This window comes from Miniopterus natalensis, chromosome 3, assembly GCF_054644295.1.
Source record: "Miniopterus natalensis isolate mMinNat1 chromosome 3, mMinNat1.hap1, whole genome shotgun sequence".
Lineage (NCBI taxonomy): Eukaryota > Metazoa > Chordata > Mammalia > Chiroptera > Miniopteridae > Miniopterus > Miniopterus natalensis.
In genome coordinates, this window is record NC_142083.1 from 91,209,251 (window position 1) to 91,235,040 (window position 25,790).

At 51.2% G+C, this 25,790-nt stretch overlaps 2 protein-coding genes and 1 pseudogene across 3 annotated transcripts in view; 2 read left to right on the forward strand and 1 right to left on the reverse strand.

The window, feature by feature from the left end:
* The window catches only part of ALG1 (ALG1 chitobiosyldiphosphodolichol beta-mannosyltransferase), a 12,924-nt gene extending 6,930 nt beyond the window's left edge, over positions 1-5,994 (reverse strand). The window contains exons 1-8 of one of the 2 annotated variants that reach the window (XM_016214492.2): positions 5,785-5,994; positions 4,808-4,885; positions 4,588-4,691; positions 2,977-3,125; positions 1,421-1,510; positions 974-1,084; positions 303-412; positions 78-116 (exon numbers count right to left, since the gene is read on the reverse strand). In XM_016214492.2, coding sequence (XP_016069978.2) covers positions 78-116; positions 303-412; positions 974-1,084; positions 1,421-1,510; positions 2,977-3,125; positions 4,588-4,691; positions 4,808-4,885; positions 5,785-5,992 — 889 coding nt within the window. In that variant the 5' untranslated portion in view covers positions 5,993-5,994. The other variant, XM_016214493.2, reaches the window with a different exon arrangement.
* Positions 5,995-6,455: 461 nt separating this feature from the next.
* On the forward strand, positions 6,456-7,597 carry LOC107538271 (GTP-binding nuclear protein Ran-like; annotated as a pseudogene).
* Positions 7,598-12,029: 4,432 nt separating this feature from the next.
* C3H16orf89 (chromosome 3 C16orf89 homolog) lies at positions 12,030-22,473 on the forward strand. The gene is made up of 8 exons (XM_087815124.1): positions 12,030-12,234; positions 13,625-13,774; positions 15,001-15,151; positions 16,352-16,469; positions 17,670-17,805; positions 18,422-18,526; positions 20,106-20,192; positions 22,307-22,473. Exons 1-8 carry the CDS (start codon positions 12,030-12,032, stop codon positions 22,471-22,473), a joined length of 1,119 nt encoding a protein of 372 aa, XP_087671250.1.
* The last annotated feature ends 3,317 nt before the right edge of the window (positions 22,474-25,790 follow it).

Sequence of the window (25,790 nt, forward strand, 5' to 3'; positions counted from 1 at the left end):
CATGCAAGGCACAGTGAGCACCTCGCAGCTCAGCAGCCCCTGACAAGCCCAGCTCCTGATCAAAGCCACACACCTACTTTCTAACGCTGCCAGCAAGATGGAGAAGTCTTCATCCTCTATAAGAAAAGAGAGCCAAGTGTCACGGCTGGTTTCTAGATGCCCCGCGCCCAGCTCAGTGCCCTCCCCTTTCTCTTTAGGGCCTCAGGGCACCCAGAAAATATGTGGGGCACAGCCCTGGCTGGGAGGAGAACACGGCTCAGATGGGCTCGTCCAAGCCCCAAGTGCCCAGGGGGTTCTGAGACCTGTCCAGCTCGTGCTGCTGACCAACAGGGCCGGCCGCCCACGAAGGCGTGTCACCATCCCGCTCTTAGCATCCTTCTCAGTGAAGGCCGACCTCTCCGTGGCTTCAGAGCTGAAGGAGCAGAGACAGAGCCTGTGAGATGCCACAGAGCCAGCCCACAGGCCCCAGATGGCCGTCTCCCACCAGAGCGAGCCCCAGAGTCTCCTGAAGGTCAGATGTGGCCATGTCAGGGACACCTAGGCAACACTACTTCCCTAGGCCTGGACTCAGGCATGTGCTTTGCTTTCTTTATCAATATTTATTTGTTGCTAGGTGCTGAGCTCACAACAGCAGACAAGACCACTCAGCCCCTGCCTTCCCCAGCTTCCTGTTCTTATCATTCCCTCAGCTTAGGATGATGCTGTGACCTCCCAACTGGCTCCCAGGTTACTGAAAGGGGCAAACAACTGGTGTGTGACAGCTGCTCAAAGGGCCTTTCCTGAGCCCTGGGAGACACTCCAAGAACACAAGGTCCAAGGACTGCACCACGGGGTCAGGAATCTGCGGGCAGGAGGGCCTGCAGCCCTACTTAGCCAACCCGTGGATTAGGGGGTTCTCAGGTCTGCAGCAAAGAGACAGGGAGAAGCCAGGACGGCAGCAAACACAAGAGAAGACAGAAGATGGGAGACCTACCTGGCCCTGAACACTGAGTAGGTGCGGCCCAGCTTCATAAAGAGCCGGTGTTGCAGGTCCAAGGGAGTCTCTTTAAAGAAAGATGCTGGCTTGTCGTAGAGAGTCACAGCTCTGCAATGAGATCATTGGGAGGCTCTAGGAAGAGTGGAGAATGGCCTAAGGAATAGAAGACCCAGGAGGATCTGGAAAAAGAAGGGCACTTGGGGGATGCGAGTCTCTGACAATGATAATAAGCAGCTATGAATTACTTGGGGAAGCAGAGAGAGTTCTAACATCAGAACTGCCTGGGCCATCTGGCTGGCTGGGAAAGAAACTCAACCTCTTCCCTCAGCTTCCCAAAGACAAGGCTCATCTCCAAGGCTCCTGCATATTTCCAGATGCCTCGCCAACATGACACAGCAGCTGTGCCCAACCAGGCTCGGAACCCTTGCCCCTCCAGGTCCCTACTTGATGCCCCAGTTCTCTGCCAGGTCTTCCCGCATCTCACTGGTCACACACAGGTTCAGGTGGGAGAGGCGCCCGAAAAGCTTCTCGTACCTGAAAAGATAAAGCGGTGATCACCCAGAGCCCTGGGCCAGGCCCCATGACCATAACCGCCATGCGACTCGAAACCTTCCCATACAGAAGAGGCTGCAAAGCTGGGGTGTCCCAAATCGGGTGGCTGGCAAGGCAACTTCCCAGGGTTTGTACTATCTGAGTTCCACCTGTGCTATTATTTCCTTCACACCTTTCTTTACGTTGTATCGCTTTTCAGCTTAAATACAATTACTTTCAAAGGAAACCATATATCACTACAGAAGGGAAAAGCCAGTCTCTGTTGCCATAAAAAGAAGAAATACAATAGAGTGCCCCTTATTAAATTTCTGCCACACTGTGCTGATTCCTGCTAAGGCTGTGGGCTGAGGATGCTCTCCATGTGTTACAAAGGGAGTTTAACAAATGTTAGAGAGGCATTAACAACAGTCTCAGCTCCAAACTGAGACCTGCGACCGGATGACAGGGCAGAATTAAAAAGAGAATCAGAAAGGGAAATGAGCGACTCCAGGTTAACATCATTGGTGTATCAGGGATTGTTCCTAACTCAGGATGCAGGGAAAGCTCTGGAATTGGAAGGCTTGGGCCTGAATTTGGTCCTCACACTTATTAGCCGTGGCAAGAGTCTGCATAATGGTTCTCAGCCTTGGTTTCCACGCTTGTAAAAGGCAGGTAGTGTACACTGAATAGGATAAAGGACTTGGCCTGAGCCTGGCATGCAGCAAGTGCTCAATAATTGCTGTTACCACCATCAAGGAATGACCCATCAGGGGAAAGGTCACAGCCAATGGCTTGAGGCTGCAAGTCCCCACCAAGGCAGCTGTTATATACTGGGGCTCAGAACAGACCAACTCTTCCTGCTCCAGGTCAAACTGGCTACCACAGGCGCTTCCTCCCTCTCCCTGTCTCATCCACTACAGCAAACTGTGGCCTGTGTCCCTATCTTCCAGCAGCAGCCCCAGTTTTTACTTGGGGACCTGGTCTGAGTACATCTGAGATCCCAGCTCTTGAAGTAGAGCACTTGTCCCAAGCCTGAGACAATGGGGTACTACAGCTCCTGGCCTCAGTGGAGGGGGGAGGTCACAGGATGGCAGGTGAGCAGGTGCTAATCAGAGGCTCACTCTCTCCACTGAGCCTGAGGGGGTGAGGCTGAAAGCAAGAGGAGCTCCCAGAAGCTGAGAAACACCTCCGAGAATCAGTATGGAAAGAGAGATGAGAGGGGTCCTAATGACACTTTTTTTGAGCTCAAAGTCAGTCGTTTCTCTGGACTTTTCTGTTTCATGAGCCAACAGACTCAGTCCTTGGCTTAAGCGTGTTTCCATCACTTTTAACCAGCATTAGCCCAATTTCCCAGCCTAACCCTTACCCCACAGAGTATACAAGGAACTGGCTTCACTGAGTCTCCGCACAGGCCCTTCTTCCTACTACAGGTTAGGGAAGGTGTCTGTACCATCCTCCCAGACCCTCACCACTTGGCCAGCAGAACGAGGCAGTGGCTGGGGCCGTGCACCAGACCCATAATGGAGTAGCCATAGTTGTGCCAGTCGATGACGAGCTTGCTCCCACAGAGGCAGCCCACAAACCAGCAGACGGCAATGGCAGGCAGGCCCGGGGGGTTCTGGGAAAAAGAGAGACGTGAATGAAGAGGAAACCAGACCATCACTGACAATAAACTGAGTGCAACATAAATGATCAATAAGCAGAAGACCCTCTTCTTCACTAAAAAAGGTATAAAAAGTCATAAAAGAAACAAAACTGACCAACCTGAAAAGTCCAAGATCATCAATAATCAAGGAGACAAAAAAATGAAACAAGGAGGTACATTTAGTTAGGTAGAAATTAAAATACCTAACAACAGCCAGTGGTAGTGAGTATGTGGGGAAGAGGCATCCCCTGGGTGGGGGATAAACTGGCCCAACCTTACTCCAGGACTATCCAGTAGCACACCACAGCATTTCTAAGTACATGAGTTTTGCCCTGGCTGGTGTGGCTCATTTGGTTGGGTATCGTCCCATGCACCAGGAGGTTGTCGGTTCAGTTCCCAGTCAGGGCACATACCTGGATTATGGGCTAGATCCCCCGTGGGAGGCATGCAGGAGGTAGTCAATCGATATTGCCCTCTCACATCAATGTTTCTCACTCTCTCTCCCTCTTCCTTCCTCTCCCCCTGAAAAGCAATTCGCTATTCTAAAAATAAAAATAAAGTGCATGAGTTTTGACCAAGCACTTCCACCCCTAAGAATTCATTCCAAGAAAGAGACTGGACCTGTGCACAAAACATACATTCACTGATGCTATTTACCACATTATTTGTAAAAGAATTTAAAAATTAGGAAGAATCTGATTGTCCATAAAGATGAGACTAAATAAATATATTAGGGTACATCAGCCAATTAAAAGAAGGTGCTTCTATATGCTAAAAAGTGATGGGAAGAAGTTAAGAGCATAACTCCAGAGCCAGACTGACTACCTAGTTCAAACCCTGCCTCCAGCACTTCCTAGCTGTGTGTCAATGGGCTACTTACTGAACTTCTCTGAGTCTAGGTCTCTTCATCTCTAAAATGTAAGTAATATAAGAACCTATTTCTTAGGATTGTTGTGAGTGATTAAATGAGTTAATACATGTAAAATACTAAGATGTGTAATAGGTGCATTGTATGACTTATCTAAATGGCATAGAAAAATAAACTGGATGGGTATCATAAATAAAATGGACACATACCATAGACTCCCATTCATAGTCTTAAAAGTTTATACACAGCCTGGCCGGTGTGGCTCAGCAGTTAAGTATCGACCTAGGATCCAGGAGATCGAAGTTCGATTGTCGGTCAGGGCACATGCCTGGGTTGCAGGCTCGATCCCCAGCAGGGGGCGGTGTGCACGAGGCAGCCGATCAATGACTCTCTCAACACTGATGTTTCTATCTCTCTCCCTCCCTCTCCCTTCCTCTTTCTGAAATCAATAAAGACATTTTTTTTAAAGTTTATATACACATATATGACATTTATTTACCAACTTGTGCATTTTTAGAGAAAACTGTTACAGTGATTCTCACAGAAAGAAGCAGGGCTGACATATACCTGGAGAAAGATGTAGGCTGCTGGCTGGCTGCACATCAACTTCCACAGCAAGTGCACCACCTGAAATACAACTTTGACTCCATACTGAAGAATGCGTGGCCCAGCTGCAAGTCAGAAAACAGCTGTCACTACCAAAGGAGTTCTTGGCAATTCACAGACACCCCCCCACACACATACACACACAGAGATTCAGAGGAATCTGGAGTTGACTGCATCCTACCTGCAAGTCTCTGAAGTTCTGTCAAATGCGTAATCCGAATTCTGTCACTCTGCAAGAACTCATCGTGGGGTTTGGAGTCTGAAAAGAATGTCCCCTTTAATGAACCAGACAGGACGATCTAATTTAAAGTCAGATGATTGGCCAACTCAGGCAAAATAGTGGAGAGTATTTTGGAAAATAGGGTTTTTCCACATAACTCTCTGTTCCTCAGTAGCCGGAACAGAGAAAGAGGCCAATTCTTGTCCAGATTCTACTAGACTTCCCACAGAAGGAGGGCCCAAATCTTATCCACCTTTAGGTAACACAATACCTGGCACATAGTAGGCCCTCAAACTTATCTCGGTTCCTTGGATGGTGGAATTATCCCACCACAGGGAGACCCCTATGAAGTCCCCCTCGCCTGGGAGAACAGGGACCAAAGGCAACCAGCGCTATTATTACTGCTTTTCCCCGGCATAGAATCGAGCTACCCTTTAAAGATGTCACCATGGAGGGAGATGGAGGGACAGACGACGTGACCCCGCACACGAAGGGGAAAGGCTGGACACGCTGCGCAAAGGAAAAACACCCGCTGCCTGCAGAGCTCTGCCAGGAGGAACGCAGAGGAGACTCGGCCTGACCCGCGCGGCCTCGGGGAGGCGGTGCCTGTACCCCCCTGGAGTCGCGCCCCTGGGTTCCCGTCCGCCTTTCCACTTTCCAGGAGGATTAAGTGAGAACCAGGCAATGAGTTCATTTAGCTCAGCGCCGTCCTGGCACATGGCAGGCGCTCGCTTAAAGCTCCATCAGGCTGCTCCTAGAGACCCACCCAGCAGAGCCTGGGCAGAAACCTGACATCAGCTGTCCAGGCCAGAAGTGGGCTCATGCAATCTCGGAGGGCTGCCCGAGGGAGGAGAGAGAAAAGGGGCACCCCCGCCCCGGCCCCTCTGCGGTGATCAAAGCTGAGAGCGCTGCCTCCTTCCCAGGCCCCCCGCACTCACTGCAGAACCCCAGGAAGGTCACGGAAAAGCCACACTTGGCCAATGACAGCGCGTGGTACTGCATTCGGGGGCTGCGGCCCACGTCGCCCAGCACCACGACGACCACGTGCCGGGCCGTGAGCCCCCGCCGCCAGCGCTTCCACGCGATCAGCAGCAGCAGCGGCAGTGATACAACCAGCGCCAGCAGCGCCACGTAGGAGGCAGCCATCTTGGCCGGCTGGCCGCCGTCACGTGACCGCGCTCCCGCGGGGGGGGGGGGAGCGGTGCGCAGCCGCACATCCAGCCCCGAAGGGGGGCGGAGAGAAGGCCGGCGAGGGCGTGGTTCCCTGAGCGCGGCCCGGGGAACCTCGAAGCGGTCCTGAGGTCCAAGGTTTAGTTGTACTGCGGTCAAGTTTTTACCATGTGGAGCTCTAGGAACATTTTATTTCAAAGTTCTAAGGTAACTTCAAAATATGTTAGAGCAGCCGGGCGGGCGTGGCTCAGCGGTTGAGCATCGATTTAGGATCCAGGAGATGGGGGTTCGATTCCCGGTCAGGGCACAGGCCCGGGTTGCGGGCTCGGTCCCCAGCAGGGGGCGTGCAGGAGGCAGCCGACCAGTGCCTCTCATCATTGATGTTTCTCTTTCTCCCTCTCCCTTCCTCTCTCTGAAATCAATAAAAATATGTTATATATATTAGAACAATTTGAATGAATCTCATAAGCATAATCTTAAAAAAAGAAGCCAGACGCCAAAGAGTAAAATGCTGGCTGGTGCCATTTATATAACATGAGAACTAACCTTCCATCTTTCAGTCAGACTGACTGGAGATGCTTCTGGAGGTAACATCACCATGGCTGCCTAAGGAGAACCCCAAGTTCAGTTCAGACTTTTGTATTGCTCAGTGATGGCGGGACTGGGAAAGACACTGGTGACCCATCACCTGCTGAATTTGAGAAGCACGTAGCCACGCAGGCTGAGGTCCAGCCCCTCCTGTTACACACCAACAGAAGGCCTATGAAGTTCAGCGTGTGGCCAGGAGCGGTCCGGGGGGCCGAGAGACAGCCTCGCATCCAAGCCCAGTGTGCCATCATAACGCTTGACGTCAAATCGAGTTACTCAGGAGAACGTGCTGATGTAGAGAGATCGGTGTTGGTGTGTGAAAACACCCCCATCGTGTTGTGTGGCAACAAGGTGGATGTGAAGGACAGGAAACTTAAGGCAGAATCAATTGTCTTTCGCCGAAAGAAGAATCTTCAGGGCTACCGCATTTCTGCCAGAAGAAGCTGCAATTCTGAAAAGCCCTTCCCCTGGCTTGCTAGAAAACGAATCGGAGACCCTCACGGGGAGTTTCTCGCCGTGCCTGCTTTTGCCCCACCTGAGGTTGACGTGGGCCCAGCTTTGGCAGTGCCGTCTGAGCACGATCCACAGGTTGCTCAGACCACTGCTCTTTCCGACGAGGATGACAAGCTATGGGAAAGGGAAGCTGGAGCCCAGCATCTGGAGTCTAGTTTTATAGGCAGCTGTCCTGGGATGTCAGTGCTGCAGCCTGTTTGGCACTTTATTACACAGCTAAGCGGAACCTGTGCTTGACCTTTGGGATGCTGAAGGAGGCGAATGGGCTTCGGAGTGAAATGTGGCAGTTAAAAAATACCTTCATTTTTTGGACCTGCGTATTTCGCTGTTTTGGAACGCAGTTGTTTCCTTATTGAGTTTCAAATGTAAGAACGCTGCAGTAACATCACAATATTCAGTGGTGAAAACTTGTGCATTACTTGTCATTCCAATTCCTTTTCGTTTAGAATCAGAATAAAGTTTAATTTAAATATCTAAAAAAATTAATCTTTGCTGTTAGAAGTCAGGGGAATGGCCTGTTTGGAGAGTTGGGAAGTGAGTGGGAGGGGGCCAGTGGAAGCTGGGAGGGAGGGTGGTCACGCTCTGTTTCTTGGTCTGGGTGCTCCTAAGGTAGTGTGTTCCATTGGGGAAAATTCATCCAGCATTCATTCGTTTTTCAGGATGTGTGTTGTACTTGAATAAAACATTTAAAATACAAAGAGAAAGGGAGAAAGAGAAGAAAATAAAAACCATAATGATTTTAAGTATCCATAGTATTGAGGGAAAATTTTCCCCCGACCCTCCAATTTCACCTCCCAAAGTAGCCACACTAGAGTTTAGTGTGTGTCCATGCAACAACCTTTTGACTCTGAAAGGGGTCGCCTTGTTGACAAACATCAAGAACGTGTTGGTGAAGCCACCCCACTGCCTCTACCTTGGGAGCTGCCCCAGAATCTGCAAACCACCCACCCTCAGACCTGGCTCACCCAGTTACACATTCCACTAAGAAACAAAACAGCACCTCCTCCCTGGATAAGAGCCTGGGCAGGTTGGTGCCCACTGGACAGTACTGTGCTGATGGATAAGAGCCTGGGCAGGTTAGTGCCCACTGGACAGGGCAGTACTGTGCTGATGTGTTTGCCCCGTGACCCTAGCTCCCAACTTGGCACATTTCCCATTTGGTTCTCACTATAGCCCTCTGACTCCCCTTTTTACAGATAAGGACACCAAGGTCACACCATTAATGAATATGGGGCAGAGGCGGGCCTTGAAACCTGAGCCGAAGAGGGGAAGGAAGGACGAGTAAATTCGTGCAGATGAGAGGGGTGGGCAGCCTCGTTATTGCCTCAGTTACCAGCGAGGCCCCCGCCTTTAGTTGCATGTGCCCTGCCCACTCCGTCCACCCTCTGTGGTGGGGTGGGGCTGGGATCTGGAGACCTCAGCCTCATGAGTTCCTTGATCTTGAGCAAGTCACTTCTGATCCATTGGCTTTCCTGACCTGTAAATTAAGGGAGGAGACTTTACATCTCAGAGAGCCCCTCTTGCTCTGACCAGGCACCACAGTTATGACAAATTGAGAGTAAACACCTTGCTATAGATGAAACCCCAATTGGAAAAGAAGTCGGGAACATTCTCTAGGGAGAGAGGAACCAGGTGCATCGCCAGCTAGCTGCTAACGTTCCTTGTCCCGTTGATACATATCACAGATGAAATTCAGTCCTTCCAAAGGTCAGGAGGGTATTGCTTCCCCTTCCAGAGATGGGAGGTGAACCCTGGCAGGATTACCTGCTGCTGACCATGTCTACTCAGGAACTGGCATCCCTGCAGCACCTGGTACTGGCTGCGAGACTGTGGGTCACAATAGGTCATCCCCACCCCCCACCTCCCGCCCAGAGCCAAAGATGTTTAAAGTATAAAAGGGAATATGACCCACTTCAGGGTCTCTGTAAGGATTAACAGAGGTGATGACAGTGACAAGCTTCCCCTGGAATGTTCATTCTCCATGGCACACTCAAGAGGGCAAAAAATGGTTCTTGGGGAACAAAGAAAAACCTCCTCTTATGTATAAAGCCCAGATGCATACAGTGCATAAATAAATATACAGCATATCTGCAGTATTAACAGTTCATGGGAGTTCCGCGCAAAAACGTGTGCACGGGGAGCCCTCACAGTTCACCGGTGGGGATGTAAAATGGTGCAGCCGCTGTGGAAAATAGTTTGGCAGTTCAATAGTTAAACATAAAACATACCACATGGCCCAGCAATTGTGTCCTAGGTGTATACCCAAGAGAACTGAGGATGGGTTTTCAAACAAAAACATAAATGAATGTCTATGTCAGCATTGTTCACAATAGCAGAAAGATGGAAACCACTCCAATGTCCATCAACTGATGAGTGGATAAAATGGAATATTCCTCAGCCACAGAGGACTGAAGTACTGACACCTGCTGTGGCGTGGATGAACCTTGAGGACGTTCTGCTGACAATACCTCCCACCCTTCCTTTCCAACTCGGGCCTGCGTGGTGGCTCCCCCAGAGCAGGGTGGCGAGAAGGGCTGTTGAGCCATGAGCAAGGTGGTGACCAGAGAACACACCATCAACATTCGCAAGCGCACCCAGGGAGTGGGTTTCAAGAAGCGTACCCCTCGGGCACCCAGAGAGATCGGGAAGTTTGCCATGAAGGGGACGGGACTCCACGTGGGTGCATTGGCACCGGGCTCAACAAACCTGTCTGGGCCAGAGAAATAAGGACTGTCCCAGACCCCGTCCGGGTGCCGTCCAGAAAATGTAATGAAGACGAAGAGTCGCCAAACAAGTTCTATAGACACCTACGTACCCGTCGCCACTTTCAAAAATCTGCAAACAGTTCATGTGGATGAGCATGAACTGCTGAGGGTCGAATAAAGTTATAAAACTGCCAGGGGGGGAAAGAAGACATTATGCTAAATGAAGGCAGTCAGACACGAAAGGTCACGTATTGTGTGATTGTGTTTTATGAAATGTCCAGAAGAGGTAAGCCCATAGAGATGGAAAGTAGATTAGTGGTTGCCAGGGCCGGGGGGGCAGAGGGCGTGGGGGGGGGGGAGGGACTGCGAATGGGTGTGGGCTTTCCTTCTGGGGTGATGGGAAGAGTCAAGGATGAGACAGTGGGGGGCTTGCACAACTTTGTGAATATACTTTAAAAGGCAATGCCTGTACACTTTTAAAGGGCAAATTTTATGGTGTGTGAATTATATCCCAACAAATGTTATTCTTAAATGTTCAGGGAAAATGTCTAAAAAGTCTGGGAGTCAGAGATGCGGGAAAGGGCAAGAATGAAATAAACAAGTTGGGAAACCCTGACCTGGAGCCTGCCCACAAGGAGCGTCAGATGCCCATCTGTGTGGTGGCATTTTTATTATTTTTACAGATCTGTAATCTCTTAATGGAAGCCCTGGGGCCAGGTATGTTTCTGAATCCAGAATTTCTTGAGTTTTAGAAGGGTAATATGGTGCACATACACATGACAGTCGGGCAAGGTTTGGGATGGCACCTAATAAACCAACATTGAAATTTCCACAGGAAAACGGACATAGACGTGCTTTCACACTGGGTGAGCGACCTGAGGGCTCTAAGTCCTCACTGTCTAATAAAGAAGCACGTGTGGCTATCGGGCTCTCAAAACATGGCTAGCTGAGTTGAAATGTGCCCTGACTGTAAACACCTCTCCCCCTCCCCACCCAGATTTCAAAGGCTTCATACAAGAAAAATAATATTTTTAAAAGAATGTAATGGCTACCATCAACAAATCTTCAAATGACAAGTGCTGGTGGGAGTGCAGACTGGTACAGCCACTACGGAAAACAGTATGGAGGTTCCTCAAAAAATTAAAAATGGAACTGGAACTGCCATTTGACCAGTGATCCCACTACTAGGAAAATATCCTAAGAACCCCAAAACACCAATCAGAAAGAATCTATGCACCCCTATGTTCACAGCAGCACAATTTACAATAGCTAAGATCTGGAAACAGCCCAAGTGCCCATCAGTAGATGAGTGGATAAAAAAGCTGTGGGACATTTACACCGTGGAAAACTATGCAGCTGTAAAGAAGAAGGCTCTCTTACCCTTTGGGACAGCATGCAGGGACCTGGAGAGGATTGTGCTAAGCGAAATAAGCCAGGCAGAGAAAGACAAGTACCACACGATCTTACTCATATGGGGGATCTAATGAACAAAATAAACTGATGAACAAAATAGATCCAGAGACACAGAAGCATGGAACAGACTGAGGGATCTCAGAGGGAAGGCAGGGGTGGGGGAGTGGGTGGGGAAAGATTAATCAAAGAACTTATTGAAAAGGTAATATTTTGGATCTACTGGATTAAATAAAATAAATCATTAAAATTCATTTCACCTGCTTCTCAGGTTTTTTTTAATGTGGCTACTAGAAAATTTGTAAGTGACCATGTGGCTTGTCTTTGTGGTTCATATTATGTTTCTACTGGGCAGGGGCCGCTCCAAGGAATCTTCCACCAGTTTGGCACAGGTGTGCCCTCAAATGAATTTATTCCAAACTTATTTAAAAAAAGAAGGCTTTGTATTTCAGCGTGTTGGGATTTCTGCATTGTAATCACAATTGCTAGATCAAATGTGCAGCCTGTGGGCCTGGAGAATCTGGTGAGAAGGAAAGGGTGGGAGCCCCTCTCCCAGCCTTTGGCCAGCTGGCTCCACAGCCAGGCCTGGCCTGACTGATGCCCCCACCCCCTCAGTCAGTCCCCTGCGAGTGCCCTTCCCAGAGCCTTCTGCCCAGGCCACCCCCACTGCTGGGTCAGCCCTGCCCAGCCACTTGTCTGCAGCTCTGCAGGAGGAAGGGAGGGAGGAAGCAGGGGGAGGCGCATGGGGGTGGGCTGGCTGGGCTGAAGTCTCCACAAGCCTCAAGCAGAAGCCAGCCATGTCCAGCCTGGGACACCTGCTCCTGCTCCTGCTTCTGCCACCGCCGCTATTGCCCTCCTCGCTGCCACCACTGGACACCCCAGAGGGCAAGGCGACCATCACTGGCCTCATCCTCTCGTCGCTGGAGAGAGCTACCTCCTTCTTGGAGAAGAGGCTGCCCGAAATCAACCTGGATGGCGTGGTGGGGTTCCGGGTGCTGGAAGGTGGGTCTGCTCCCGTTCCCCTGATCTGGCCGCCAGGAAAACCAGTTCCCACTGTGTCACCTGCCTGCTCTGCACCTCTGGGACCTGACCACCTTATGGTTTAACCATAAGGAAAGGGGGATAGGGTGGGGGGCAGCTTGCTTCTTTGGGGTATCTGGAGGCCCTGCTATTATCAAATTTTTTAGAAGAGGGGAGGATTCGAAGGCCACATAAGAAGAGATTAGGAAATTATTATTTTCCCTGGAGGAAATGATCCATTCGACAGTCCCTCCCTCCTGACATGCTATGAACAAGGTGGGCTTTGAAGGGGTATTTATGGGAGGGCGGCCATGGGCAAAACCAGGGACCCCCAGGTAGGTTCTAGCCCCAGCACCCCCTACTTCCAGCCAAAGCCACCAGGAGGCTGTGAGAAAAGAGTCAAGTGTTTGTTCAGCTTTGAGAAATATAAGATCCCTGAGGAGGGAACTGGAGACAGGCCAAGGCAAACAGGGAGCCACCCCACACACACAATGAGTGGCTGCCACCCTAAGTGACAAAGAGCCAACTGGATATCAGCAGGGGACTCTGGATACCCCCCCCCCCCCCAGTCAGCCCCTCTGCGTTGCCAGCGCAGCTTGGGGCCCAGGACTCCAGGTCCCAGCAGGAGGAGGGGCTCGGGGACAAAGACATCTCCTTTCTTTCTGGCCACCACCATCTCTCCCACCCCTGCAGGGCCCACTGCTGGTTGGTCCATAGGGCACCTTTGTGAGAATTAGAAAACTCACCCCTTCCTCAAGTCACTTGACTGCCACCTGCTGGAAAATTGTCTTAATACGTATACAATCCCATGACAGGAACGTGTGTTGTCCTTGTGCCGTGTGCAGCTTGCTCTGCTGCACATGGTGGTCCTTCGCCCTACAGTCTGAATCCCTCCCTCACTTTTCTCTCCTGTATAACAACCCCGCCTCCCTAATTAATACCAATAGCTAAATTTTATTAAGCACTTTGCACTATGGACAATGCTAAGTCCTCTCCTGCATTAGTTCGATTAATCCGTATAAGCCCTCCTTCAAGAAGCGAGGACTATTTTACAGAGGAAGAAAATGAAGAGGAGGGAAATTAAATGATTCTCTGGTCACCCAACAAAAAAGCATTAGTCAGGATTTGAACCCAGGCCCACCTCTAGATATCTTAGACACCCACAGCCTTCTGTCACTCCAGCTCCAGCCCCACCACCCAGCTGAGCCCCACAAAGGCCAAAGGCCCTAATTTCCAACAAGCTCAGCAATTCCCCCCCCCCTCCAGGAGTGGAGGAGGCAGAGAGGCTCAGTAAGCATTACACCTTGGGATCTTGTTTCCTCTCCGCGTGGCTTGTCAGATGGTGGAACGAGTGTTCTCTGTTCCCTCCCAGTGCAGCTAAAAGGCGTTGAGGAGGAGTGGGCCCGGGACCCCTGGCTGCAGCCCCAGAGCCTGCACGTGGGCCGGCTGGTGCAGAGGCTGGAGCCTCTCCTCCGCCGATCCATCTCCTACCTCGAGCTGAGTGACCCCCAGTACCTAAGAGGTAATGGCCTTCTTCAGGAACACAGCCTCTGGGGGTATTTACTGAAACAACAGTGCGGCTCCTCCGGTGCAAAGGGAGGGTCTGGGACGGCTTGTAACTGACTCGTCCTGGAGGCCAAATGTGCCACAGGCTGACCCTGGGGAATGTCTGTTCATCCTTGACTTCAGGTTGAGATGACCTCTCCCACCCACATAGAGGGGGTGGAAAGTAGAAAATGCCGCCCCTCGTCTGTTCAGCCTGTGCCCAGGCTTGGGGAACTTCCTCCCACGCCAGAGGGGATGGGAGGTGGGAGTCTAAATGGTAATTGGGCCCTTTGCACAGCAAATATTAGTATCTTGCTAGCATAGCTCCTGTGCCTTATAAAGCTGAGTTCCTTCATCTCACCAGCCTTGAGCTGCCCAACCAAGGGCCCCATCCTATGAGCCTGGCCTGAACTGTTCCAGGGGCATAGACCCAGGAGTCATGCTCATCTGACCTGTCTCCCAGGCTCTCAGCTCACGTCAGGCCCCACTACATGTGGCCACAGCCCAGCCCTCCCTAGCCCTGGCCTCCCACTCTTCAGAGGAGAGCCTTCACCCTCTCCCAGGCCTGGTCCCTGAGCCCCTCCCAGCTCGTGTCATCCTAGAAGCCCCTGGGCTGGGTATTTCCATTATAAGAGCTTCACTTCCTCACTGAACTGAAGGAACCAACTAACCCTTTATTTTTTAATATGTTTTTATTGATTTTAGAGAGAGGGGGAGGGAGAGGGATAGAGAGAGAAACATCGATGAGAGAGACATCCATCCACTGCCTCCTGCACTCTCCCTACTGGGGATGGAGCTCGCAACTCGGGCATGTGCCCTGCCTGGTGACCTCTTGGTGCCTGGGATGACACTCAACCAACTGAGCCACACCGGCCGGGCCCAACTCACCCTTTTTATCCATCGTAAGCTTCCACGGATGCAATGGATTTAGCCAAAGGCAATTCCAACATTGTTCTAGTAAATTTTTGTATGGTTTTTTGTTTTGTTTTATTTAGACTTTAGAAAAAGAGCCTCCTGAGTGTTTCCAACAGTGCCCAGGCAGCAGGCAAAGCTTCGAGCCCTGAGCAGACACTGTGTGTGGTCAGGGATGCCCAGGGAGGATCACCCAGTTCCTTAGGTCCAAGCCACAAGAGCCTGGGGGTGGTTAAGCACAGCATGGCCCACTGCACGTGGGGCTCTTCCCCCACCCCTTCTTTCTGCCAGAGTTCCAGCCAACCGTCCAGCATGGATTTTGGAAGCTCCCACACGCCTGGACGCACACCAACAACTCCATGGTGTACCCCACGGTCGAGACCCAGGACTCCTTCTCAGAGGAACACAGTGACTTGTGCCTGGTGCAGCTGCTGGGAACCGGGTAGGCCCCCTGTGCTTGCCCCGCTTCCCAAAAACCCAAAAGCGCTTTCTCTCCACCAGTCCTCCTGTTCTACTAGCTCTCCAAGTCCCCAAGGGTTGATACAAAACCAGGAGCAGCTTCCCCAGAGCCACCCTGACACCGCCCTCTCCCACCCCCATCCCATGTGAGTCAGGGCCCACTCTCCACCCAAAGCTGCCACCCTGGCCCAGCCCCCCCCCCCTGCACTCCCACGCTCACCTCCTGACTGAGGGATCTTCTCAAAACCCACACCTGAAGCTTCCTGTTGTTCTCAAGACAAAGCCTTACCTCCTACCACCCTTCCAGGTACCCAGGCCTCTCTGCTCCAACCCTGAGAGGCACCTTCCACTATAAGCCTGTCCTTTTGCTAAGAATACACCTCTATGGGGCGCCCTCCCACCCCACCCACCTCACCCCTCTGCCTAAGTAACTGCTCACAATTGAAGACCAGCCCCAGCATCCTTCCTCCAGAACCTTCCCTGACCCCACTGAACGAGGCTAACCTCCCATGATGGGCTGCCCCTCCTAACACCATAGGTAGCCACAGATGCAATATACATTTGTTTTGGGTTCTGTTTCCCCACCTGGCTGTGGGTCTGGAGAGCAGGACCCGAGCCCAGTTTAGCTCCCCCTTTCATCCTGCTGAGCCTTGGCCTTGGAGCATATCCCCAGGGCAACCCTAGATGCAGGGACCGCTGTGCAGAGGGGCAGCAAGTGCTCAGGCCACCGTCCTCTCAGCACCCTTCAGAGAGGTGTTTGGGCCAGGACACAGCTGGGCTCATAGAGGGTTTGCGCTCCATCAAGCAAGGGACCTCCCCCCCCCCCCCCCGGCCGTTGCCCCATCACTTTTATGGGGCAGGCCTGGCACCGAGGGAAAGGGCATGCCGGGCCCAGACCCCAAGCTGTCTGGGCTCAGAGTTCCCGAGAAGCAATGGGAAGTTGCAGACTCCAGTGGCTCCTCCAACCCAAGTTAGCCCCGGCCACCTCCCTGTGCTGGGGGTACGGATTTAGCCAATCAGAACCCAGATGCCTGTGTTTCCTCTAGCAGCCCCTTGAGCCCAGCTGGGTGCCTGCAACCAACACGGTTCTAATGACTAGTGGGGAACCGGGCCCAGGGAAGGGTCCAGGGCTTGGGGCTTCCTGTAGGACGCCCTCACCAGCCTGGAACCACCTCTACCCCAGGAACGACAGCAGCCCGCCCTGCAGCCTCTCGGACCTCTGCAGGACCCTCATGACCAGGCCTGGCTGCTTAGGTTACAGCCTGTCCCACCAGCTGCTGTTCTTCCTGTCGGCCAGGGCGGTGAGTGCCCCAGCCAGGCCCTGAGGAGGTGAAGGCACACGAAAGGGGGCTTGTGGCGAGTGGTCCTGTGGGCACCACACCGGGAAAACAAGCAGGGTTGGGGACTTGTGCTTCGGACATTAGAAGGGAGAAGTGGGAGTAGCCTGCCATCCGCTGGCCATAAAATCTAACCAAGCTGAGGGGAGGGAGGGAGGGGGCGGGTATTTGGGATTCTGTTGCACGTAGAGCTTTGCATGCTGAACTAGGTTGTAAGGCATCAGAAAAAAAAACAAAAAGAAAGTCAAAGAGAAGCAGCAGAAAGAACTCAGTAAATACCAACAAATGGCAAAGGACTTAGACTGAAGTTGATAGCTGCTTTCAGGAAACCAAATCAGGACCAACTGGCCCCGCCCTACCTCTCCAGCGCCCAGTGCTCTTCCAAGTCCAGGAGCTCAAACTCTGCTTAATAATGATAATGACCATTTTAAAGCACCTAAATTTCTTTATATAGGAACGTAAGGCTCCCTATCTATATTCAAAAATGTTATTAAATGTCCAGAAATTTTAGCTGAAAAGGGACTTGCTGGGGTGGTTTTTTTTTTTAACAGATTCTTTTATTATTATTCATTTGCAAACCATCACAGGCCAGGATTTTTGTAAATATAATAAAAACCAAATTACGAGGAACATTAGTCTATTAGATTTGACCAGTAGAAAGTTCCCCTGACACTTTGCTATAGAAGTTTTAAAGTCTTTCTCATTTGCTGCCCTCTCCCAGCCACGGTGGCCCACCCCAGAGTAGCGCTGAAGCCGGCAGCCCAGTGGGGCTGGGATCAGAGGAATCCTAGCCGCAGCCAGCGGCTCTAGAGTGCCCCCTCGTGCTGGGAATCCCGGCGGGCACTTTCTAGTATGGCAATGCCCACCCGTGTGAGCGCCCCTCCAGTGCAGCTCCCAGCAGCATGCCCTTTCCCTATAAAGACACTTGAGGCTCCAAAAGGTTAACTTGGCAGGCCAGGGTCACATCGTTCCTAAGTGGCAGAGTCAGGACTCAAACCCAGCTCCCTCTGAGCCCTGGTGACTGAGCCTCCAGCAGGCTAGGTGTGTGGGTGGGGAAGAAATTCTGGGAAAAGGGGAAAAACCTCACCTAAAGGTAGCTATTTGAGGACCATCTTAGAAGTGCACATCTGTCACCTGTACCACCAACTTCCTTTGTCCCCACAGAAGGGATGCACGAGGGGGCTGTTCCGCCAGAGCCAGCACTATATGAACCTGTTCTGTGCCAACATGATGGACCTGAACCAGAGAGCTGAAGCCACCGGATACGCCTACCCCACCCGGGACATCTTCATGGAAAACAGTGGGCATTGCTCTCTAGGGACAAGTTAGCAGGGTGTCCCTGCTAATGGACACACACATGCAGAGTAGGGCTTCTCTGACTTCTGCAAATAAAGGTACAGGACGCCCAGGTAAATTTCAACTTCTCTAAAACAATGAATAACTTTTAGCATGAATGTCTCCTAAACATTGCAGGAGCTACACTTATACTTAAAATTTTTTAATTTGTTGTTTATTAGAAACTCAAATTTAACTGGGCCTCCTGTACTTTATCTGCCACTGTTTTGACTACTTCCTGCCCCCAAAGTCTGACCTAGTGACGAAGGTCTAGACGGACTGACTGACTAGCAAACAGACACACAGGCCTTAGAGATAAGGTAGAAAGGGAGTCCCAGGGTAGCCGCTTCTTGGCTTCGGTGTCCAGATCCCTCTCCTGACCCTGACTCTCGATTTGCTTCAAACAAGGCCCTAAGTTGGAGGCAAGATCCAGGCCTGTCGGCCACTGTGTCGAGTGCCCATCTCCTGGCACTGCCTGGCCCTGGCTGGAGAAGGCAGATGGCACTGTGGTGGCCTTGGGGAGAGGGAGGAGATGGACTTGTGGGGGGAGGGCTGCAAGGGTGCCCTGTGTTTGCTTCCAGTCATGTTCTGTGGAATCAGCGGCTTCTCTGACTTCTACAAGCTTCGGTGGCTGGAGGCCATTCTCAGCTGGCAGAAGCCACAGGAAGGATGCTTTGGGAGGCCTGGTGAGCTGCCCTCTGGCCCTGGCTGGGAGCAGAGGGTGGTGGGGTCAGCATGTTCTAAGTCAGATGGGGAAAGGACGCAGTGGTGTTAGGGACACAAAGCGAGATCTGCAACACCCACACGAACACACACGCACATGTGGAAATAGGCTCGGAACTTTGGAAGCTAAAACCTTGTAGGACGGGAGTCAGTCATGTTGGAAGATGTTGGCCCCCCTGCACCTACATTAACAAACTCATTCCTTCAACGAGTATTCCCTGTGCACCTACTATGTGCCGGACACTGTGCTAACCTCCAGATCATCTCGGGTACTGTTTAGGCATAACCCACCTAAACAAGCCAATAAGTGAACAAACTGTGAGTTCTGAAAAAGCTGCGAAGGAGACACAGGCTGAGAAGGAAAAGAACGTCAGGAAAAGTTCCTTAGGTGGAGTGGCCAGGGGGAATGTCTGGGAGAGGGTGACACAGAAGCAAGAGATGGAAGATGTAGTCCCTTTCCAGCCGTGTAATGCTCATTGAAGTAAGTTGCTTTACTTCCTTGAGCTTCAGCTTCCCCATCTGTAATTAAATGGGCATAATTCCTTTCTAAGCTCTGAGGAGCAGACATAATACATGTGAAACCACCTAGCCTGGCCTGGGTACAGAGAAGGCTCCCAGTAAATGCTGGCATCCTAAATGAAATGCTTGTGATGCTCAAAGCGGCAATGCTTTTGAAATAAGAGTCTGTTTTTTAAACAGAGGAGTTCACGAAATGAAGATTCTCAGGCCCCCAGACCTATAGATTCGGCAGGTGGGAGTGGAGCTTTAGAACATGCATTTTTTTATTTTTTTTATTTTTTTAAATATATCTTTATTGATTTCAGAGAGAAGAAAGGAGAGGGAGAGAGAGAGATAGAAACATCAATGATGAGAAAGTCATTGATCAAGCCTGCAACCGGGCATGTGCCCTGACCAGGAATCGAACCCTGATCGCCTGGATCCTAGGTCAACGCTCAACTGCTGAGCCACGCCCAGCCGGGCAGAACATGCATTTTTTTTTTTTAATTTAATATTTTTATTGATTTTTAGAAAAAGAGTAAGGGAGAGGGAGAGAGAGAAAATCATAGTTGTGAGAGCAGAACATCGATCAGCTGCCTCCTGCACGCCCCCTACTGGGGATCAAGCCCACAACCCAGGCACGTGCCCTGACCAGGAATCAAACAGGCAACCTTTAGATGCACAGGCTGATGCCCAACCGAGTCACATGAGCCAGGGTGGAACCTGCATTTAAAAACTTTTTTTATTTTTCAATTGCAGTTGACATACAATATCATATTAGTTTCATGAACCTGCATTTTTAATGAGCTCCTTTGGCCATTCAGATGTGGGTGGTTGGGGGAACCACAATTTCAGAAATACTAGTAGATGACAAATTTAGGCCTTGCAGAAGGGTCTGCAGACAGGTGCTCGAGGAAACTTCTGGAAGAGCCTCCAGATCCAACGGAGGAGCTGAGTGGCTTGAGGCATTGCAAGGGGGAGGAGATTTAGCAAGTAATGTTTAAGAATCCATCTTGAGAAGTTCGTCTTTCCCCCTTCTCCCAGATGCTGAAGATGAGGCAGCATCCAAAGTCACTCAGCACCAGAAGCATTATTTGAAAAGAGTAAAGAGGCGAGAAAAACTATTTGCAGGTAATAAAAATACCCAAGGGACCTTGTTGGCATGAAATGGACATGTTCCAGAAAGGCTGCGCACAGATGGCCCTCAATGGGAAGCAGGCCCTAGCATCACTGAAGGGGCCGGGTCAAAGGGCACTTGTGTTTGGGAGGGAGAGGGGAGGCTAGGAGTCCCTGATGCCCTCCCCTTGGAAAGTGGGGAGTCCAGAGATATCTCAGTGAAAGGAGCACAAAAGAGAAGTTTCAGTGTATTGCTGAAAATCACAGAGAGAACCCCGCTCCACCCAAGTCTAATCAGGAGAACAGAATCCGTATGTGAAACTTCAAACTACGTTTCCCAAGAAGAGACTGAATACAGGGAACTTGCCTGCTGCTGGTGGGCAAGACAGCCTGGGAAATGTAGGCTGGGATTTGGAGCAATGAAGGGCAGGGAGGGAATCTGAGAGCCAACACGCCAGTACCCCGCACAATCCCAGGGGCCACGTGTCCTGGTGTCCCCAGCTCACACCTGTTGCCCTGGTGCCATTATGAATAGTGCCCCTTTTCCTCCTGGTTGAAACGATAAGTTACGTGGTCAGCTCACCAAGTCAGGGAGACTGGGACTAGGGTATAATGATATTGGAAAGGAAAGAAAGGCGAGATGTACATGGAATAAAGGGATGGGGGGAGGAAGAAAGTAGGAAGAGAGGACTTGATTTCAATCTTTTTATTAATAAAAAATAAGCAACTGCAAGGTAAAAAAAAAGCAGGGAAGGAAGTGGAATAGCCAGTTCAGATGAGATGTCCAGCGTGTGCTGGGGGATAATTCCAGCAACTAAACATTTCCCCATCAACTTCATCAACCCCACCCAGCCCCATCCTGCAGGTGGACAAGAGAGGGGTGTGGAATCACAAATCCAATGGGTCCATTTTGTAGCTGCCCCCAGGGGTTGGGCCGCTCAAGGGAGAGACTCTCTAGAGGCCCCCTGCCCCGGCTAGGCCTGCCTGACACAGAGGGGAAGGGGCTGCCTATGGGGGGTGGTAGGGAGCCTGCTTTGCACACCCTGGGAGTTGGCAGCTCCCTAAAGACTGACAGCTGGAGAAGGAGCTGGGGAAATTCAGAAGCCTAAGGCCCTTTCTGGCGTCCCTGATGGTTGACCAGCAGCCTAGAACACTGCCTGGGAGGGAGTGACATGCTCCTTTCTTCACTTATGATGCACACCCATGAGATTAGGAGCACAGGATTTGAAGTCAGACAGTGTGGGTTCGAATCTGCTTCTGCCCTTATTCACTGTGGGAATCGCTCAACCTCTCTGAGACTCAGTTTCCTCATCTATAAAATGGGGACCAAACAGTGCATCCTTCATAGGGCTGTTGGGGTTAATATCAGATCACTGTGCAAAGCACTCTCCATGGCATTTGGCATATAGTAGGCCACTGAAAAGTGTGGGCTGCCAGGGTGAGTCATTAGACTCCTTGAAATCTGCATTCTCCCTCCCTCCAAGGGGCCTGGCTGGGTTCTTCTTTTCTCCAAGTTTGTGAGGGGAGAGGAAAGTCTTGGCTCCCACCACCTGCCTAGAGACTAAAAATGGGCGACCTACTTTGAGTTCAGAGGACTGAAGAACATCTAAGGGGCTCCCGCAGGCCTGAGGCAGCAACAAGGGAAGGAGGCTGTCGGGGTCAAGAAATGAGCTGCGGAATTACCAGGGCTGGAAGCTCAGCTCTGCTATCTGAGCCTCAGTTTCCCCAACTATAAAACCGGGCAATGAGATGCTGAAGGTCTCAGAGGGCCTGAGAGCAGGGAAACAGGAAGGAGCTGGACAAGGGCATGACCTCAAGTCAGATCCTATGAATGGGGGCGCAGGCCTGAATTGAACCACAGAGTTGCACCCCAAGACAGGGGCCTGGCTTTTGTGTCCCTGTATTACTACATCATTGGGAGGAGGTGTATCCCAGATGGCTGAGACATTTCTGTGGAGAAGGGAGCCATTTGCAGGCAACACACAGCAGCGGGTAGATGGGTGCCCAACCCAACCAAGTGGAGCTGCAGGCACCAGGCTGGCTGGGAGAATATCTGAAAAGTACTCCTGATGGAGCTGTGGCCCCACCCAGCACTCACAGGCCAGGCGGGACCCTGTCTCTCTCCCCAGATGGCTGCTCCTCCCACAACACAGCCATGGCCGTGGGGGCCCTGGGAGGCTTCCTCTACGCCCTGGCACAATACCCGCCAGCGAACAGAGCGCTGTGGCAAGCCACACCGGCACCACCACCAGCCACTGACACGGATGGCTCCGTTTCTGCCGCCCCAGGAAGATGAAGCCCACGCCTTCAGTCCTTCCTGAAGCCCTGGGTCCCGCCCTGCGAAGGAAGAACAAAGCACCCTGGCTTTATCCCTCTGGGTGCAGCGCCTGGGGGGGGGGGCTGGGATGGATCCAGGGGTGGCAGCAGATGAATAAACTCGGTTCAGACGAGCGGAGAGTTGAGCCTGTTTCCTAGCCTTCTGGACAACTCCTAGAGCTGTGTTCTGAGTCCTCCACCCCACTCAACACAAATTCTAAAGAGATCCAAAAACTTGAGCCTTAGAGCAGTTTGTTCTGATGTCAACTATTGCCTCTTCCCCTGTGGGAGCAATAAGGGTCTTGAAAATAAGGGAAGTCATGACCTAGAACTCTAGATAGGAGCGCGAAAGGCAGCACATGGAATCTCTGTATCCTATGCAAATCCTCCGTGGTATCATGGGCACACTGTGGCACAGTCATGTCATTCTACCAAAGGCCATGGAGCATGATAAATAGTGAACGGCACGTTCTGTGCCCTGGCTGCCGGAATCCAAGTCCCTGTTCCCGCTCATTAGCTCGGTGTCCCTGAGCAGTCATTTAGTGTCTCTGTGTCCTATCAGCACAATTGGGATGGATTAGAGCACCGACCTCAGTGCCCGCCCCCCTGCTCTGAGGGTTACATTTGTAGAGTACAGGGCACCTATGACACAGTGCCAGGTAAGTGCTACCTGCCACCACGCCGTGGTGATGTCAGGGGACTGGGGGCTTGTCCCCAAGCAGCGGGAAGGGGCAGCTGACTTGTCAGCATTTCTCTTAGCCCAGTTTGTGGCCCTTCTCTCATGTTCTGCCTCAGTGTGAGCACATCCAGACACGTCAGGGGCTCTGACAATAACGGAGCCTTCGAGGAAAGACCTTCCGGAACGTTCCTATGGGCCCAGGCTCTGTCTGTGCCGATTTTGGGCTGGCATCAGATGGGCATCAAATTAGATTCCAGGGTAGAAAAACCAGCTAAAACCCGGTCCTTGGGCCGGAAGGTTCTTTGGCTCTATCATCCTGCTTTGCTTCAAAGGGAGAAATCGCTGCTGATCATCCTTATGGGATAATTTAGTCATATTTGAGGGTCTGAATGAAAATACCCAGGGCAGGGGGAGTTCTTCTGAATCTTTCCTTTGGGAGGGAGTCTCCTCTGTCTATTCCTTTGCCTCTGCCCCTGGAAGCTGTCCTGAAATTGCTCTTAAGTTGTCAGGCCCATAGGAACGTTCCTGGATTCTGTTGACGAGTTTGACTTGCTTTTGAGGTTGTATTTTTCTTGGGGAACCAGTGGCCAGAATTTAATGCCCACTTGGCACTCGTCTGTGTGGGTGTGTTTCACGTTGCCTCGCAAAGTTCGCCAAGACAGGCGCACAGCCAGCTTCGGGGGGACTCCCGCCTCATCTCCCTGTCCTTCCTGAACTGGGCTGGGTTAGTCGCTGGGGCCTGACATCGATTCGTTTTAGAAGGCTTAAGGTACCAAACCAGGGGGGACGACCCTAGGAGGAACCGGAGCCTACAAGTCCCTCTCAAGAAGAGGGACTCCTAATGCAAAATGGGAAAAGTCGAGAGTTAAGACTTTCTCTGTTGAGCCACCTCAGTCTGAATCAGTTTGTGGGAACAATTTCTGCAGGACAGTTGTCTGAAACCACATCTGAGAGAACGAAGGGAAGAAAAATCACAATCAGGGAGAGCCGAGATGAGCACAAGCGTCCACTCTTTCCCGTTTTCTCTCGACGGTTGTGCCTCTACTTCCCCCTCACACCCCATCGGTCAAGGGAACTGGGCCCGGAACATTCTGCCAGGGCCCCCTGCGTTTCCCAGGCCTTAACGCCCCTCCTTCCATCTGGATTCCCCGTCTGCTCCCAGCCCCGATTGAGTTAAGATTTTATTTGACCTTAAAGATTCAGCCCTAGCTGGTTTGGCTTAATGGTTAGAGCACTGGCCTGAGGACCGAAGGGTCCCGGGTTCAGTTTTGGTCAAGGGCACATACCTTGGTTGCAGCCTCGATCCCCAGCCTCCCCACCACCACCAGTTGGGGTGTGTGGGGGAGGCAACCAATGGCTGTGTCTCTCTCACATCAGTGGTTCTCTCTCTCCCTCCCCCCTCCCCCACTCTGTCTGAAAAGCAATGAAAAATATATCCTCGGGTGAAGATGGAAAAAAAAGATTCAACTGTAAGGTCACTTGTCCTATCAAATCTTCTCCCATCCTCCCACCTCCCTCCCTACCTACTTCTTGTATATACAGCTCTCTGGCACTTTATTCTGGCATTTATTTGTGTGCTTGTCGACTCTATCATCAAATTATAAACTAGAGCATGGACAATATCTCTCTCCTCTTTATGTGCCTGGGACACAGAAGTGTTTAATAAATGTTTGTGGAATTAAATGAAGGGGGAGAAGAACCAGACTCTTTGGATCGTTGTATCCAAGTCTTAGCTAGTAGAAGAGACCTTGGGCTATGAGCATTGTTGAGTCTGATTTGGCCAGGTGGCAGCCCCCCCAACTCCACTCAGAATGACGGGGCCCTTAATGTCACCAGCACCCTCCAAGACATGGAGCATACGACAGAACCTCCTGCCTCTGAAAACCTCGAAGGTGGTTCTAGGATATTGTAAATACCCTTGTAGCACTTTATATAATAGATACAGAACACAATGCAAATATAAGAAAATGATCTCAGCCTATAATTCTTAAAAATGTTTTATAAAAAGCAACTTTGGTTTTCCAGACTCCAAAACAAACAGGCATCCCAACTTGAGAATGAAGTTGCTTCTAGGAGGGCTACAAGCTCATGCTTCAAAACCAGCTGCCCACTTCTTACAGCTGTGTCACCATGGGCCAGAGCCTGCCCTCTCTGTGCCTCCATTTCCTTCTCTGTATAAAGGATATCTTGTAACACCCACCTTCTAGGACTCATGAGGGCATCCAATAAAACGGTGCAGCGTAAGCCCCTTGCACAGTGCCTGAGGTTTAGATGAGCTCAAGTGGCTGTCAACTGTGACTTTTCTTATAAAACCCAGCATCCACACCACCTCTGGGGTTTTATCAGTCATCTATTATTTACTAACAAATGATGTCATCCCCATCCATTCGTTCAATAAATATTGACTGAGAGCCTGCTCTCAGCGTGGGAAATGCAGCTGAGAACACAAACAATGACGCTGTCCCCACCCATTTATTCAAGAAAAATCTGTGCCCTGGCTGGTGTGGCTCAATGGATAGAGGGTCAGCCCGCACACCGAAATGTCTCGGGTTCGATTCCTGGTTAAGGGCACGTACCTGGGTTGCAGGTTTGATCCCCAGCCCAGTCTGGGCATCTGC